Genomic DNA, 16,019 nt, shown 5'->3' on the forward strand with positions numbered 1-16,019 from the left:
CAAAGGAATAAAAAAAAGATATAGACAAAAGTTGCTACGTTACTTTTTGTTTTTTATATTTAAGACCCCCGTCATGTCGTAACCAAGAGCGAAGGCGAATGATGACTCTTTTTTTGGGCTTGGCCAAACCGAACAACTGCGTTTTTTTCTGTTATTTTATTTTTTTCTTTTATTTCTATTCAGCAGCAGTTGCCGGGGTACTTGTAACGCCGACTGCATAAAGTGTCTATGAACATGACAAAGCTACTCATACACTTCATGTGTCCATTTAGGCATTCGCCCAGCAATATAGGCATATACTATATATTTGGGAAGCGGCAAACGGCGGATGGCCATCCATCCATCCAGCCAGCCAGCCAACTATATAGAACCCGGGTCGATAACGACGGCTTGCGTGGCTGCTGTGTTCATCGATCCGCACTTTGGTATAACGTCGTCGGGAGGTAAGAGAGAGAGAGAGAGAATCGTCGACGACACGAACTACAATAGAGGCGTGGTCTCGTTATCGATTCGACATTGATCAAAGTCCTCCTCATTTGATCTCCCCAGTTATTCCATTACTTTTTGAAAAGAGCAACAGCTAGATGATGATGGCGGACGGAAAGGGAAAGTTGCGAGAACCAACCAGCCAAACAACGGAGAGCGGTTTCAACAAAGGAACTTGATACAAAACTCAACCCAACCAACTCCTTGCATAACAGTGCCCTTTGCTGCCGACAGCACACGAATCAAGAAAAAAGCAGCTAGAGAGAGAGAGAAAAATAGAAAAGACCAAAAGAAAAAAAGATATAGAGGAGAAGAAAAATAAAAAGGGCTGGTGGTGGTGTTAGTCTACGCCGACTGAAGGTCGAACACAACCAACTAACCTTTTGCGCGGGGTGAAACGTGCTGGTCTCTAAGGCTAACAAATACTTATAATGGCGTTTCTATTCGAATCGTCATTTCTCTTGACTGCGTGGCTGTCGGCAAATGCAGCCGAGACCCACGACCCACAGCATACATTCTAGAGTACACACACACTACAGCAGAAGAAGAAGAAAAAATAGTACGCGGAAACTCTCTCTTTCTCTGTGTGTGTGTGCATACATAACAAAAGAGTCGCCGTTTTGTCGGTGTCAAATAAATATATCTGCGTGACGCGGATTATATTGCCATCGGATGAAGGTAAAAGGGAAAGTCGCCAGGTCCCGCAGGTGAGGGCGCGCTGTCACCTTTGACACGGCGCGGAAGCTGCCCATGGGCAGTCGTGAAATCCGTAACCCGGCGCGTAGTTGCGTAACACAACCCCCCCCCCCCACACGATGGAGTAACGAACGCACAAATCCCCCACTTTCTCGTTTTGTTTTTCGCAATTTTCCCTTCAGCTTAGATCTAAGGGGGGAAAAAGAAAAAGAAACAAGAATTTCTAGCGTCACACTTACTTTTCCGACGAAGAAGCGGCGATAACAACGGGCCGTCTCGTCCAGCTCCAACTTGCACGAGGCCGTCTGCGAAGGGTCGGCCGGGGCTGCAGCAGTGTCGCTGCCGTCGTCGCACCAGTACCCACCCGATCTCGGCAGCACCACCTGTTTATTAGCGACATTCCAAGAAACACATCATTCGACATTTATTTGAGACTTTTTGAAAACAACAAGGTTCGTTAAAACAAGGATGCCCGGGCGTCATCGAGCGCCGTGAGCGTTCATTACCAGCACCAACATTCGCTCGAGGGAGGAAAACAAAACTAAAAGATAACTGCGCAAATATAATATAGACCCGGTCCGGTCCATCTCAAATGCATCGCTCGTTTCTTCCGTTTTCTTCGCATTAAGTTCTAGTTTTAACGATGTGGAATGCAGCCAGCCAACCCATTTTCTTATAACCCACGTTACTTTTTTTTTTCTTTTTCTTTTCTTTTTCAAATAAAAAAAAAAGACTCGGCTCGGCTGGAGAACTCCACGCAGGTATAACAACAGCGTTCCTCACGTGCACCAGCTATGACGTCCTCCTCTTTTTTTTCTTTTCTTTTTGAACATTAAAAATTTCTATATCTATTTAATAATATATTTTTTTTTCTTTTGAGCTGCAACTGATTATCATGTAGATGGCTTTCTTTCGCCTCGATGGCTCTAGCTAGCTCTTTTTTTCTGATTTAAAATACAATAATATAAAATTCCCTTTTAAAAAGTAATTTGTTTTTGTTTTGTTTTTTTTGTTTCTTCCTTACCATGGGATAAGGTCCTGATTTGGAAAGGACTTCTTCCAGAATGTCACGCGATGGATGGGCAGGTGGAGCCGAAGAAGCGGCCGCCGCCCCACCAGACTGTGTAGGAGAATCCGCACCTCCGGTCGATCCATTGCTGAAGGCTCCAAGGTCGGTGTTGCTCCCTCGGCTTCCGCTGCCAACGCTGCCACCACTACCGGAAGGCTTTGGAGCTAATTCCAAATCTCTCGTAGTGCTCTGTAATTATAACACAACCGGAAGAGGGGAAAAACAATAAATAAATGAATAACAAATTGTGAAACGACAAAACACCACACGAAATTCTTTTTTTTTTTTTTTTTTTTCAATTACACTTGACGACGGGGTACATCTTTAACGACGCATAATCGATTTATGACATGAAATTGCGTTTTCGCCACCGCAAACTCGGAACACACACACACACACAGGCTGGTCAACAGCTAGCCCAGAGCCATCATGCTCACCTGAGTTGTGCAAATGACCGGAGCGTGTTACATATATATATATATAGACGTGTGTGTGTATAATAAATAGGCGAGGTGACACATACACACACGTACGTACACGTGTCCACCTTCCATTTGCCATTTAGTGGTAAGACACACAGACTATCGTCGTAATAACAGTAATGATAACCACCAAAGAATGCTGGCCAGAGAGAAAGAAATGTATCCGTCTCTTAGTAATAATAATCATCATAGTAATAATAACAACTGAAATCGATTGGAAGTGCTTCCCTGGGCTGGAATGGCTAATCAGCAACTGATCGATCATTCCCTGCCCAGACGGACAGGAGAGGAGATTGCCTTTATAGATCGCTTTCTTGTTTTTCTTTCTCCATCGTCACGGTCAGAAAGGATCACAGACCAGACACACACCACCACCAGCACGGCCCTGGCGTAATCAAGGCATGCACCATTTAAAGTTGATGGCATAAGGAAAAAGAAAAAGTCTTGGGGTGGAAATCATTCTTGGATTTTTCTTTCTTTCTTCTCCCATTATTCCCAGGCCACGTACAAAATATTGTGGAAAGATTTTCAATCGATTTCTTTTTTGTCGGAAAAAAGAAATGAAATGAAGAGGGAAACGCTCACACAAAAATATCCGACGTGTCAGATGACTGTACAGCTCGGATCATCTCTCTCTCCCTCCCCCCCCCCCACACACACACACTCTCTTCTTGTTCACAGTTTTTATTGTAACCACCAAAACCGTGTACACAGCTAGCGAACAATAAGATAATCCGGAGCAGCAGATGGACAATGGGCCTTCTTTTCTTTCACATCATCTAACGTGTGCGCTCTTTTTGGTCCCTCTCTTTTTTCCCATTTGTTCGGTTGTCATTGATGCGTATGTGTGTGTGTGTGTAAAAGAAAAAGGAAAGAAAAAAAAAAGCCTTTAACTATTTCCGGTTGAGAGAGCCGTCATTCACACCGTCTAGTCGCTGGTGGTTAAGTTATTTTTTGGCCACTCTTGCTGATGATGGCGATGCAAGCGATAGCCCCCAAACCGAAACACAGTCACAATAACTCTGCCCCAAAGGCGCACGCAAACGCCGCCATCAACAGTGTAGTCAAGGTGACGGGGGTCTCTTGATACGTTACACGTTGTCCAGACCACCGCAGTCCAAGGTAATGAAATAATTTCGAGTTTTAGGACCCATTGGCGTATATCGAAGAAAACGAAATGCAATCCCCACAAGAACGTCAGAACGAAATAGACAAGAGATAGAGAGAGAAAGAGATGTTTTTTGTATAAAATAAGACCGTGAGTCACGGTAGGCGAACGGGAATCAATTTATATCTCTGCCACCTACGCAGAGCCGCCGCCACCGCTGCCGCAACATTCAATAAATCGAAACATACGTCTACATTCTTCTAGACGAGTTAGTGATGATAAATAATGAGCGAGACGGTGTCGGTGGTGATGGAACGGCCGATCGATTCGTCCGGTAATTTGTTCAGAAGAAGAAAAAGAGACGGAAGAAAAAGAAAAAAGGGAGCGGCGGCGGCGGGTTATGCAAGACAACCCAAAAATCAACTTACGGCAGTGGAAAGGCGCGACTCGGATCGCAAACGCAACACGCCCATGATCATTGGCTCGTGTAGAAAAAGTTTCGGGTATTTAATTCACCAGAAGATTCACCGACTAATGCGGCCTAGTCATTCAGTAAACTAGTCACTGGCCACTGGCGGAAAGTCAAACAACAACAGTAACAACAACACTTGGATGATGTCTTTTGATGTTGTCCAACAATGTCAACTGTCACGTTTGGGGCGATACGACGCAGACGGGAGAGATGCAGCCACACACACTTTTTCCCTCTGCCGTGTTTGTTTTCGGTCTCTGTTTTGCCTTTGAACTTCAACAATGCACAAATACACACAAACACTCACACGTATACACACAGCGAGAGAGAGACACACAGACGGGCGGGTAGTTTAAATAAATAAAGTGTTGGACGTGCGTTTGTCTTTGTTTATGTAGAGACGCACCGGCCTCCCGAGCCGTTGTTGTTGAGGGGGGTAAGTTATACACAGACAGAAACACAGTACACAGTATACACACGCAACTCTCTCTCTCTCTCGACAGCTGTGTGCGTGGGGAGTTGAAGCGAGGACACACCTGGCTCCTACCTGGTCCGGCTCGAGACTGACTCGCTTCCCAACTCAGAACCGACCAGCCGGAGCTCTTTCTCTGTCTCTCTCTCTTGCCAGAGTGCGCCGTAAAAGGAAAACGCAGGGCAACCGAGCCAGCCGAGAGAGTCCATGGACCTGCACACAGTGGGGGGAAGAACAAGAAGAAGAAGAAGAAGAAGAGGAGAACACCACCCTCCTTTTGGGGCTCTGGCTGGGTCTTTGGCACACACAGCTGCTTCACCAACTCCTCCCACAGATACATACACACAGAGTCCTCGACAGTGCGTCTATTATACATCATCATTCTCCATCGACGAAAAAGCCAAGTCAACCAGCAACCCAACCGGTCGAGAGAGAGAAAGAGAATTAATAAAAAAACATTGCTATATAGTGTATAGTCAATAGGGGCGGTTGCAATCTCATTTTTGGGGTTTTTGATCGCCAAGGTTTCTTTTGAAGCGAAAAATATATTTTCAACCCAGAAAACTTTATATATTTTTTCTAATGTCAATGCGAGCAGAGTGTGAACGTCACGGGGCTTTTGAACTTTTCAATTGTCAGATTTACCGTACCGGAATAAATAATTTTTCTTTTGTTTTTTTGGCCCCTTTTTTTTTGGACTGATGTCCATTAGTCAGCGACCGGGGGCTCGTGTCGTTGGATACACTCACCTCGGAGTCGAATGCATTTTTGATCAGCATCTAAGTAACTAACAATCTATAGCGTCATGAGGCTGCTGCAACCGTTAGAAAAGCTAGAGGGGAGCTCAGAGAGTAGTACATCCTGACCGAGAGTCGAGATTCGTTACGCCTTATGCTGCCATCCTTCTAGGATGGGGCGGAGCCATTCTCAACACAACAAAAAAGAAGAAGAAGAAGAAGAAGAAGAAAAGATGTTTGCCTTCATTTGTCTGGGAGGCAAAATGTAGAGAGGGTTGATGAAGCATTGCTATAACTGGAAATAAGTTAGCGCTATGGCTCATTTCGGGTTTTTTTGTTTTGTCTTATTCTTCTTGCTCTCTTGCATAAGGCGTGACTCGACCCGAGTTGAAATAAGAAAACGGGGCAAAAGCCACAAGAAAAAAAAAGAAAAAAAGGAGAAACAATAAGAAGAGAGGCGGAGTTGTATCTCTACGTGGTTCTTATTCAACATTAATGACCTTGTTAATTAACCACAGCGTATCGGAGGGGATCTACGTAGAGTCCCTTTTGGGCGCCGCGTTCATTTTCTGTGCGGAGGGGGGAAAAAAAAGAGAGTAGTGCACTCCTCGCTCTCTCATTTTCCGTCTTGATTATAAAACATCGCAATGTGAAAAAATAAATAAATAAATAAATAAGAAAACAAAAAGCAGAATCAAGAGCACGGGATATAACCTTGGCATTTCGGACTGGCTGCTGCTGTCGGCTGGCAGACTTTTAGTATTGCCTTCCTCAGTTGAGTGATAACTATAACCGGCGGAGACCACGTCATCCTCCGAGCTATACAGACAGCGTTCGGCGTAGGTGGTGGTGGCGGCGGCTGCCGGTAGCGCCTGCCCGAGAAAGGTATACGCGTAGAGATCACTCACCGTTCGAGCTGATCGGCTCCTGTCAGTTCGTGACGATCCTATCAAGACGTCAAGCGTCCTTATCCGAGTTGAAAGGCTCGTCTCTCTCTTTCTCTCTTCGTTTCTCTCTCTCTCTCTCTCTCTCTCTTTCAAAAAGCTATAAATAACGAGCGTCGTGAACAATCAAGTCGGCCAGAGCGTGAGTAACAGTTGCGACTCTCGGCGGGCAAGAGAGGCCTGATGGAAGATGCAGCGCCGTGATGAAGGCGATGAAATGGAATTTTTAAAACGGCAAAGCGGGCGAGGAAATCACGTCAACGACAACAAAGGCAAAAAGGATCAAATGGGGAGGAAGTCGAGAGCGGACGGACGACTCGGGAAGAGCGTCACGCGAATCGTGAATCGTCGCGCGCCAAAACAAGCTCCAGTTTTACATTTTCATTCGACAACAACAATCGACAGCAACAACAATCAACTCTCGAGAGACTCGAGAGAGGCGATGCGCCCTATTTCGCCAACATGACAACCACGGGAACGGGACTGCCAGTTCGTTATGGCTAAGGGTCGACGGGGAAAACTTAAAAGGGCGGGCGATTTGAACAGATGACGACGACGGAAAAAATAAAATATAAAAAAAAAAAGATGACGGGGAGGAACGCCTGTGAACGGACACTCACGCCATGCACAACAGTTGGTATCAAAGCCCTAAGGGGGGGTCCGACCGTGCGGTCATTTGCATCAGGAAGTGAACGGAAAAAAAGGACGGCTGTATGGGCAGCAGGCTGGCACCCCTACCAGGCGGCGGCGGCGGCGCGTGCGTCTCGGCCATCGCAACGACGCCCCAAGATGAAGATTCCCCGTTACCCCCGCCGTTCTTGGCCGTCTCTTTGACGCCAGATAAATAGCAAATAAAATAACTCTGGGGGATTTTAAATGAGAGAGAGAGAGAAGATGACACGAGTTGGTATAACCCAACAACAACAACATCACAACAACAACAACAACGACGACGACTTTCTTTCGGGAAGAAAAGAAAAGAACTCGGGCGAGACTGACGAGGCGTAACCAACTTCAACCGACATCATTAACGCCCCAGTCCGGCCCGCGCTCCGTGCGAGACATGAGCGAAAGCGCGGCCTCGTCCCCAAAAGAAGAAATAAAAAAGATCAAAACCAACCACCACCACATTCAAACTCAACTCTTTTGAAAGAAAAAGAAAAACAAATCAAAGAGAAATATGTAATGTGAATATTAAGTAGATTTGTTTTTTGTTTTGTTTCACATCACGTTGGCATCGTTAGACGTGCATTTATTGTTTCCCCCCGCCATTAGACAAATGAAGGCAAAAACAAATAATGTGGGACCGGCGATTGTGAAAATCCCGAACGAAATGCAAGGACATCAACCTCAAAATAAACTCGATTATTTAGATGCCGAGTCCGATCGAGATAATGGCAGCACAAAGGATAATATACTAGAAAGTTATGGATCAGTGTGTGTGTTTTTACACTAGTCTCGTTCGATCACGACGATCCGTTCATTGTTCAATGAGAACTAAACTTGCGTGGGTTGTTTTTGTTTGTTTGTTTGTTTTTGTTTCAGTTTGTGTTCATTCTCATTTCTTTCTTTTGTTTTATTTGTCTCGTATAGATTGTACCATTTTTTCAAATTGAAAATTCAAGCACAGGTACTTACGGATAAAGTATTCAGGGCTTGGTTCTCCATTCTTTGCTTTTTTTCGATTGGGCCATGAAATGGACATTTCATGTGTCGTTCCATTGATTATGAATCGATCGGAATATAGGCCCTTGTAAGTATTGTGTATGTTCCCTACTTTTTTTACGATCCGCGCAAAAGGCCCCCACAAACAAGTCGCCCATTTCTTTTCTTCTCCGAGGAAAGAAATAGAAAAACATCTCCGACGATGAATATGTAACACATACCCAACACAGCGTGGGGTGATGGTTGAGAGCAGAGAGAAAAAAAAGAAGGGAGTCATCAAAGAGAGAGAGAGAGGGAAAAAAATATAAAGAATTCTGATACATTTAAGGGGTGTGTGCTGCTCTCTCGCCCGCGTTGGGGGTAGATATTTTATTTTATTTTTTTCCTCTCTCTTTCTTAAAGACCAGCTGGGCACATGAGCGAACGCGGATGAAATCGATCCTTCATCTCGTTCCGCCGAGGTTTTTCGCTTGGCCCCCAAGTTACGACGCGTTCCAACGACCAAGGGGGTTGACCGCGAAATATAAATAAGATATGCATTTCACAAGAGCGCGTAAATCTTCGATGCTTAAAAGTGGGTTTACCAATATTTTTCCTTGCAGAGATTCCTAGCTCGGCCCTTGTTGTTTTGACTTCCCCCCCATCCGAAGATGGAGATTGCGCGATGTAATCAAGGACGGCTGTTTTTACTTATTGGAGACCCTTCAAGAAAATCAAAACAGGCCAGGCCAGGCCAGGCCACCACATATTTCCTCCGCACTGGTTTGTTACTTCGACCGGGGATATGTTATTTCAAGACTTTGTAGTACATAGGGGGGTCTCTCTCTCCTTTGGCCTCAAGGTGGCTTGAGTACATGTATACATAATAAGAGAGAAAGAGACCCATTGGGTCAGGTTGTAAACATACCCCCCCGCAAGACGGAGCTGTTGTGACTGCCCTCAATTGAAAAAAAATCGGATTGTTGTTGTTGTTGTTCTTATTGTTCCCCTCTCTCTTTTTTATTCTGGCATTTTACAAGCGGGGCCATACGTGAAATTCATCGACTTCATCAAATGTGTACACAATCCATTTGATGTTTTAATATTTTGTGGGTTGTTTGCCATTTTAGGTTTCCTCGGCGAGTTTTATGTGGCACTCGAGTCGAGAGAGTAGCTTGATTGAAAGGTTCGGCTGATTTTATTAGGGAACACACACACAAAACTCAAATACGGTAGGGTACGAAGCTATTCGAGCCGTTGGTTTTCAAAAAAAAAATAACCGGAACGGCGAGTGGTCGGTCTCATCGGTTCTAACAGGTTCTCCTTCTTGTCCACCTCCTCCCCCCCCCCCCACCCACTATCTTGACCTCCCTCCTTCATTCCATATCTTAAACTTTGCCTTTCCCATGTTTTTATGACCACACCGGAATTCCAGACATTTTCAACGGTAAAAAAAAAAAAAAAATCGACTCCGCAATTGACATACCATTCGGAGCAAAAGTATGTTCAAGTACCTTCAATGGTTATCTTCCTTTTTTTTTTATGCTTGGGTTTTTCAATTTCTTTTTTTCTTCTTCTTCTTCCTTGTACGTTACTGCATATTTTCTCGGAGAAAAACAAATATGGAAATGTTTACATGAAATATTCAGAATCGTATTATTCAAACATACTTCAAATGTGAGTTGGAACCTGTTGAGTCCATCTAGCCTAGATGGCGCGAACCAAGTTGTTGAGACGTACGTTAGATGGCGTACGGTGCCGGAGGACAAGAAATTTCAAATACAGCCGCAATATTGCGGTGCGATAACTCATAACTCTAACCCGCAGATAAACATTTCATTGTGCAACTCTTGTGTATGGTAATTGAAAAGTTGAAACCCGACAAGTTTGTGGTTATACTAAAATATTTGCAAATCCAAAAGTTTACTTTGAGCGTCGAGAGCAGTAAGACCAATAGCTTTGAACCAAAGCGCAAACCGGGCTTTCGTATTCATCCAAGTTAAGTTCGAGTTTTAAAAAAAAAAAGTGTAAGAAACTTTCAAGTAAAATCGGCTTAAAAGTTGCTGAAACTATTCTAAAATATCAAAACTGAGCACATAACTTTGTGACAAAATTGAAGCGAAAATATTATTCTCACTTCTCTTCTCCGGGAATCGTCCTATTTAGTTTAAAAATATGACCGCTAGATGACGGCTGCTCCAAGCGAGGGCGGGTAGGACGAAAAAGGGAAGAAAAATAAAAACGACAAACAATTCAAAACCATTTGACAGGCAGTTTTGAGATCATCTCGCCGTTCCCTATTCTGACATCCCCAAATGCCAGAAAGAGTATTTTTCTCTTTTTCCTTCTTCCCTTTTTCATGTTATTCTTTTGTGTTTGTGTGTTGTGTGTGTGTTGTCTAGAAAAAGCTTGTCACGACCTGTTCGCTTCTTTCCCCGAAAAAAAGCGCTGCTGCACTGTTGTGTGTTGGTACTAGAGTTCCGACTAGCCCACAAGTCGGAAAATTCAGAAAGATATGGCAAAGTGCACGAGGAACAGATGAGGGCCAGACACGAAACGTCTCGCTCGACAGTAAGGAAAATGAAAAACGTATCCGATTACAAACACACACACACACACACACAAACACAAACAACGTCAGACAAGATTCAGGAGCGCAAGAAAAAAAGAAATCAACATGCCGAGATGGGCACTGGGCATATTTTTTCTCATAAGTTTGCCGTTGAGCCCAAAGAGAAAAAAACAAAAATCAAAATGAAAAGTAGGAAGATGAGAAAACAGGAAGACAAGACATGAACGGGGAAAAATGGTGGATGCCTCGGTTGTAGATGCAACATTAGCGTCAACATTCCAGATGATAAAGAGAGGAGGAGGCCAGAAAAAGTTTTAAAACAAATTCCCGGAAAAAGAAAAAGAAAAAAAAAAAGAAAATGAAATTTACCTGCGTCGTGAAATAGGCGGGCAACACACAGCGCTGATCGTCCAGCCGACTGGTCTGCAGCTTCTCCAACAGTTCTAGTAGTTCGTGCGAAATGGTCTTTTATAACACCAATTGGCGTACAATGCCGTCATCATCATGAAACGGAAAGAAATTGTATACAAATAAATACAAATAGAACCATACCAAATTATAATCAAGAATCGTGACCGTATAAGAAAACGAAAATGGGTGTAGAATGAATAGAAGAGACGGAAAGAAGAAGAAAAATAAAAAGCAAATTGGAGGAAAAAATTTTTTTCCGTAGCGCTGACAGAAAAGGCAAGACAAAAGAGCGCTCTCATTAAATCACGCCCGTGTAGACAGTGCGTTACCGTTGGCTGGTTGCATGAGTCAAAGAAATTTTCAAATCATCTCTCCTCCGAAAAAGAAAAAGAGATTAAGGTAAAAGAAAAGAACATCATCAGCGGTGAAGAAAAAAGAGAAACAACATCAACGACGAGTGTTTTGAATCAAATCCACGTGCGTTTGAATCGACCTCATTCTCACACTCGGAAACCAGTCATCATAAACGGCCAAATATTTAGATATATGTATAGACATAGGTAAGACAGTTTGAAGAAAGAAAGAAAGAGAGAGAAACACCTTTCCTTGTTCAACGTCAACATTCCAGTGGGAAAAGTAAAGTTGGGTAGAAAATGGAAGGAAGAAGAAAAATCTATGTCAGTCATAGCACGTCAAAGAGAAAACCGCGTACCTTTGGATTGTCTCGCGAAGTGGCGCCCGGATCCACTTTCGGGGTGGGCGTTACGTGACTGCGTCCATACACTAGTGGATCTTCCATGGTACTGCCGCTCCGCCTAAAATGCGCAGAAAGAAAAAAGAAAAAGAAAAAATCAACATTTCGCTGCGGATAAATTACATGTGTATTGCACACAGTCAGACTACTATGTCGTCGTATTTTTATTCCTGGCGGAACAAAAAACATTCAAGGGCGACCAGCGCATTCCAATATTGGCATGTCTTAAACTTGTGTCAAGTGTTTGTTCTATAAATAAAAACGAGCGAGATATGCGCACGTCTCTACTATTAGATCCAGACCAAAGTGTTCGCCGGGAGCGGCTGCATCATCGTCTATAGCAACCCAACATTCTTCACAAAGTGGCTTTATTATTATTCAATATTCTCCGACTTATTTAATAAACGGCGCGGTTTGATCCCCGCTTCGTCGCTGCGGATCCACCAGCCGCCCATGTCATACATATCCAGCGGAGCTTGATTCGATTGCTACTTTTAAGGAAGACGAAGCAAACTATAGCGACAAGGCGAGTTCAAATGGATTCCTCATGTACCGAGGGCGTAATGCACTTGTACTTGAAGCTCATCTTTTCTAGCCCATCAACCGCTGATCTAATATCTTTAGGGCGCACTCCAAAACAGAGTATAGGTAGAATAGCAAAATAGCGAATGCGATTGTCCCTTGGAAAAGCCTCAAGCCTTTACATGTACAGTGTTGACTCGGCTATATGCAATCGAATCAAAGGAAACAGAGATGGATGTACGGCCTGACTTTTAGGTACCGCAGTGTCGGATCGATCTAGCCGTGTATGACTTTCACCTTTGAATTGAACCCGGCAGGTTTAAAACCAATGTCTAAAAATAAAACTAACAATAAAACAAAAAGCCATGAGAAAGATCGAAGGCTATATAAGGGGGAAAGAAAAAACCTTCCCAACAGGAAATGGCCATTAAACGCGCCGGAACGACATTATGGAAGGTAGTAGTAGTATATAGGAAACAAGACGGAGTGGAGAGAGAAACCCTCTCCTCGAGGGAGGTCTGGCATATGCACACATATATAAAAAAGGAAAAAGAATGACCAAATGACACGCGAAACGAGCGCGCCGGGTCTCCAAGGGACCCATCCAGGCCTTTATTTTTTTTATTTTTTGCAACATCAACATAGTCTGCAAAATATATAAAAGGGGACGACGAAACAAAACAAAACAAAACAGAAAAAAAAAAGTGTAGATAGAGCTTAGGTAAACTATTTAAGGGCGTGCCCCGTTGTTCTGACAACATTGATCTAGATTGGTGGGAGGAGGATGGAAAAACCCTTTTTTTTTGTTTTTGTGTCATATCCGTGGCACACCTGAGAGAACTCTCATCTTATGCACGAAAAAGTTAAGAGGGACGAATTTTTAAAAAATAAAAAAAAAAAAATAGAAAAATAACAAAAAATCCATTAGTGAAACGTAATGACCGGGTCCGTGAGCACGCAACTTTCCCCTGGCGCCGCCCCAGCCACCACCCAAGTCTCCGCCGCGGCTGATCATTACGGGTTACGACTGGTTTCGGGACCGACTCGTAAGAAAAACCACGCCAAGAGAGAGATAAAGAGAGAGAGAAAAGAGCTCGGGATTTATTAGGAAGACGGCCGAGGAAAAAGAAAATATGTTTTTATTTTGAAGGAAAATGATGGCCACCATCCGGTTCTTTCTCCGCCAGTGGGAACGTGTCAGTAGGGGAAAGAAGGTCACAGGTCGCACAAGCCATTGTTATTGGCGACCTGCACACACAAGGATTTTTTCGGACGGCGCGACAGGTGATGGCTTTATCAGTTGACATCCTGTCAAATCCCATCCACTCGGCGTGGCACTTACTGACAACCAATAATAATAAGAAGAACAAGACCCTCTCTTGTAAAAAAAAATATAGTAAATTGGTAAGAAAAATAATAAGACGTCCTATAGGGCTTCGGCTCATTCGCATCTGCTCGTATCCGTCAGTTTTCAATCCGTCATCATCTGTTTGGCTTTGGCCAAACAGACAACTTTTCATAGCCCCTCTCTCTCTCTCTCGGAAAATAATAATAAAAAGAATATTGAAAACGAGGAAAGCTAAAAACAATAAAGGAAGGAAACCTCCCAAACAAAAAAAGAGGGCCGCTATTATTATATCCTATACTTTCATTCATCATCGTGCAGAGCCAGCGTCAATCGTCTCACGACGTCTATAACGGGGCTCAAACGCCGTGCATAAATTACAAATGCATTCCGTATTTGAGGAGGGGTGGGCGTTCCTTACCGCCGCTGCTCGTAATCACCTGCATCATTACTATATATACTCGGCTGCGCTGAATAACACACACACACACACACAGCACACCAGGCAGGGGGCTAAGGTCAAAGAGTTAACCCAGTTTCGCGCACATTTCGATTCTTTCCAGGATCGCACAGTCGTATAGTGTACAAGTGCCGTGGTGAAACGCTCTGCTGGCGTCTAGAATTATCCCGAGCCAGCTGAGGCCTTCCTCTTTGTGTGTGTGGGTAACTACACCGTGCGGGAGCAACAACCAACTGTACGCCGAAGAAAAAGAAAAAAAAAAAGAAAACAGCTTACGATATTTTTCCAGTTGCGCATATATCATTTATTTATCTGTACATCGACGTGCACATTCGTTGCGCGCATGAAGCAAACGGCCTGGTAATTTAACAGCGTGAGCTGCGTGACGCGTTCAAGGCACTGACTTTAGCCTCTCAAAAACACCAAGCCCCTGCATTTTTTTTTCTTCTGTACATTTATCGGCGATTTATTCACGAAAAGAAGAAAAAGAAAAATATCGACGGAAGGCCACAAGTTTCCTTTTTTTTTTTCTTTTCCTACCGCCGTCTACTTTGGTTATATTGATTTCCCTTCTCGTTATGTAAGGTGATTTCGTCTGGCGTGTGCCAATTTTTGACGAGATCCGAATGAAATGATCCGATTCTTATCGAGACCGCACACACACACGTGTCCTTGTTCGTGAGAGATCGACAACAACAAACGAACAACTTTTAAACATCATGTTTGTTTTTTTTGCGCTCCGTTGTCGCCATGCCAGTCGCCTTTCTCATGTGTGCAGCGGGGGATGACCTGAATACAATATATCGCCCGCCTTCCTAGTTTTCTTTCGAAAGGATAACAAGATTCCCGAGAATTTCAAAAATGTCGGACCGATAAACCTGTTCTTCTATTTCCTTCCACACGACTTGAAGAAAAAGCCACGACGCCGAATTCCCATCGTCATGTAGACACACTCACACACACACACACACAGATAGAACCTATAGAAGGATAGATTGTGTCCATGTCGAACATTTGTCTACAATAATAAGATTGATCTCGGCGAGTTGCTATTGGTTTTGGATCTATAGGGAGACGGACCGACCCTATGGGCGAGCAGTCGTGATTACGTACGAGTTCGTTTGATGATTGTTGCCGTTCGCTCGAGAGGAAGAAGAAGCGGAGGAAAAATAAATCCCTCATCCGCCGCGAAGCCCCTTTTCGCTTCAAACAGACAATTGCGCTAGAGATTCCCAATCAGCGCAGAGCCCACCCTTGGCGCAAATTAAAGCTCCGAATGATGAGAGAGAGTGTCTGAAAGAAGAAGAGAAGAAAAAACAAAGTTGCTGCTGCCCAGGACAAACAAGCAATCCCACATTACACAAGTCCGTTTAATGACGTCATTTCGCCGTTCCAGGAGCGCCGCACGGCCTCATCTTCTAGACATTCCAGTAAATATAGTCGCCGCTACTATTTGGCTGTAATTAGACTTGTGAGCCAATGAAAAACTCTTTTATTTTGTGAAACTGGCACGCAGAGAAAATGTCCCGGTCCATTGTCAACCTCTCTTTTTATCTTGAGAAAAAAAGAATTTCATTCAAGGTGGGTTCACCACCAATTACCATGCATGGCATGCTGCTACTTGGGCCCAAGGATACTACTAATTCAATCGAGCATAGCGCAAGCAATGAATCAAAACGCCAAATTTTCTATCGATTCCTTTTGTGGGGGGTTTGGGAGCGGACATGAGAAAGACTCGGGCTACTGCATTTGATATTTAAAAGGATCTGCCAAAATTAATATATCGATTGGCCAAACTGAAAAGCCAATAGCTAAGAGCTCAAGAGAGAGAGAGAAACTGTTGTG

General features: G+C 43.8%; 1 protein-coding gene across 4 annotated transcripts in view; it reads right to left on the bottom strand.

The window, feature by feature from the left end:
• Positions 1-16,019, bottom strand: part of LOC124329000 (rap1 GTPase-activating protein 1-like) — a 52,473-nt gene that overhangs the window by 11,734 nt on the left and 24,720 nt on the right. For all 4 annotated transcript variants that reach the window (XM_046787884.1, XM_046787883.1, XM_046787887.1 and 1 more), the window contains 4 exons: positions 11,806-11,908; positions 11,052-11,147; positions 2,207-2,440; positions 1,422-1,565 (listed from right to left, as the gene is read on the bottom strand). In XM_046787884.1, the coding sequence (XP_046643840.1) occupies positions 1,422-1,565; positions 2,207-2,440; positions 11,052-11,147; positions 11,806-11,908 (577 nt within the window). The remainder of the gene's footprint in view (positions 1-1,421; positions 1,566-2,206; positions 2,441-11,051; positions 11,148-11,805; positions 11,909-16,019) is intronic.

Source organism: Daphnia pulicaria, chromosome 3 (assembly GCF_021234035.1).
Source record: "Daphnia pulicaria isolate SC F1-1A chromosome 3, SC_F0-13Bv2, whole genome shotgun sequence".
NCBI classification, from domain to species: domain Eukaryota; kingdom Metazoa; phylum Arthropoda; class Branchiopoda; order Diplostraca; family Daphniidae; genus Daphnia; species Daphnia pulicaria.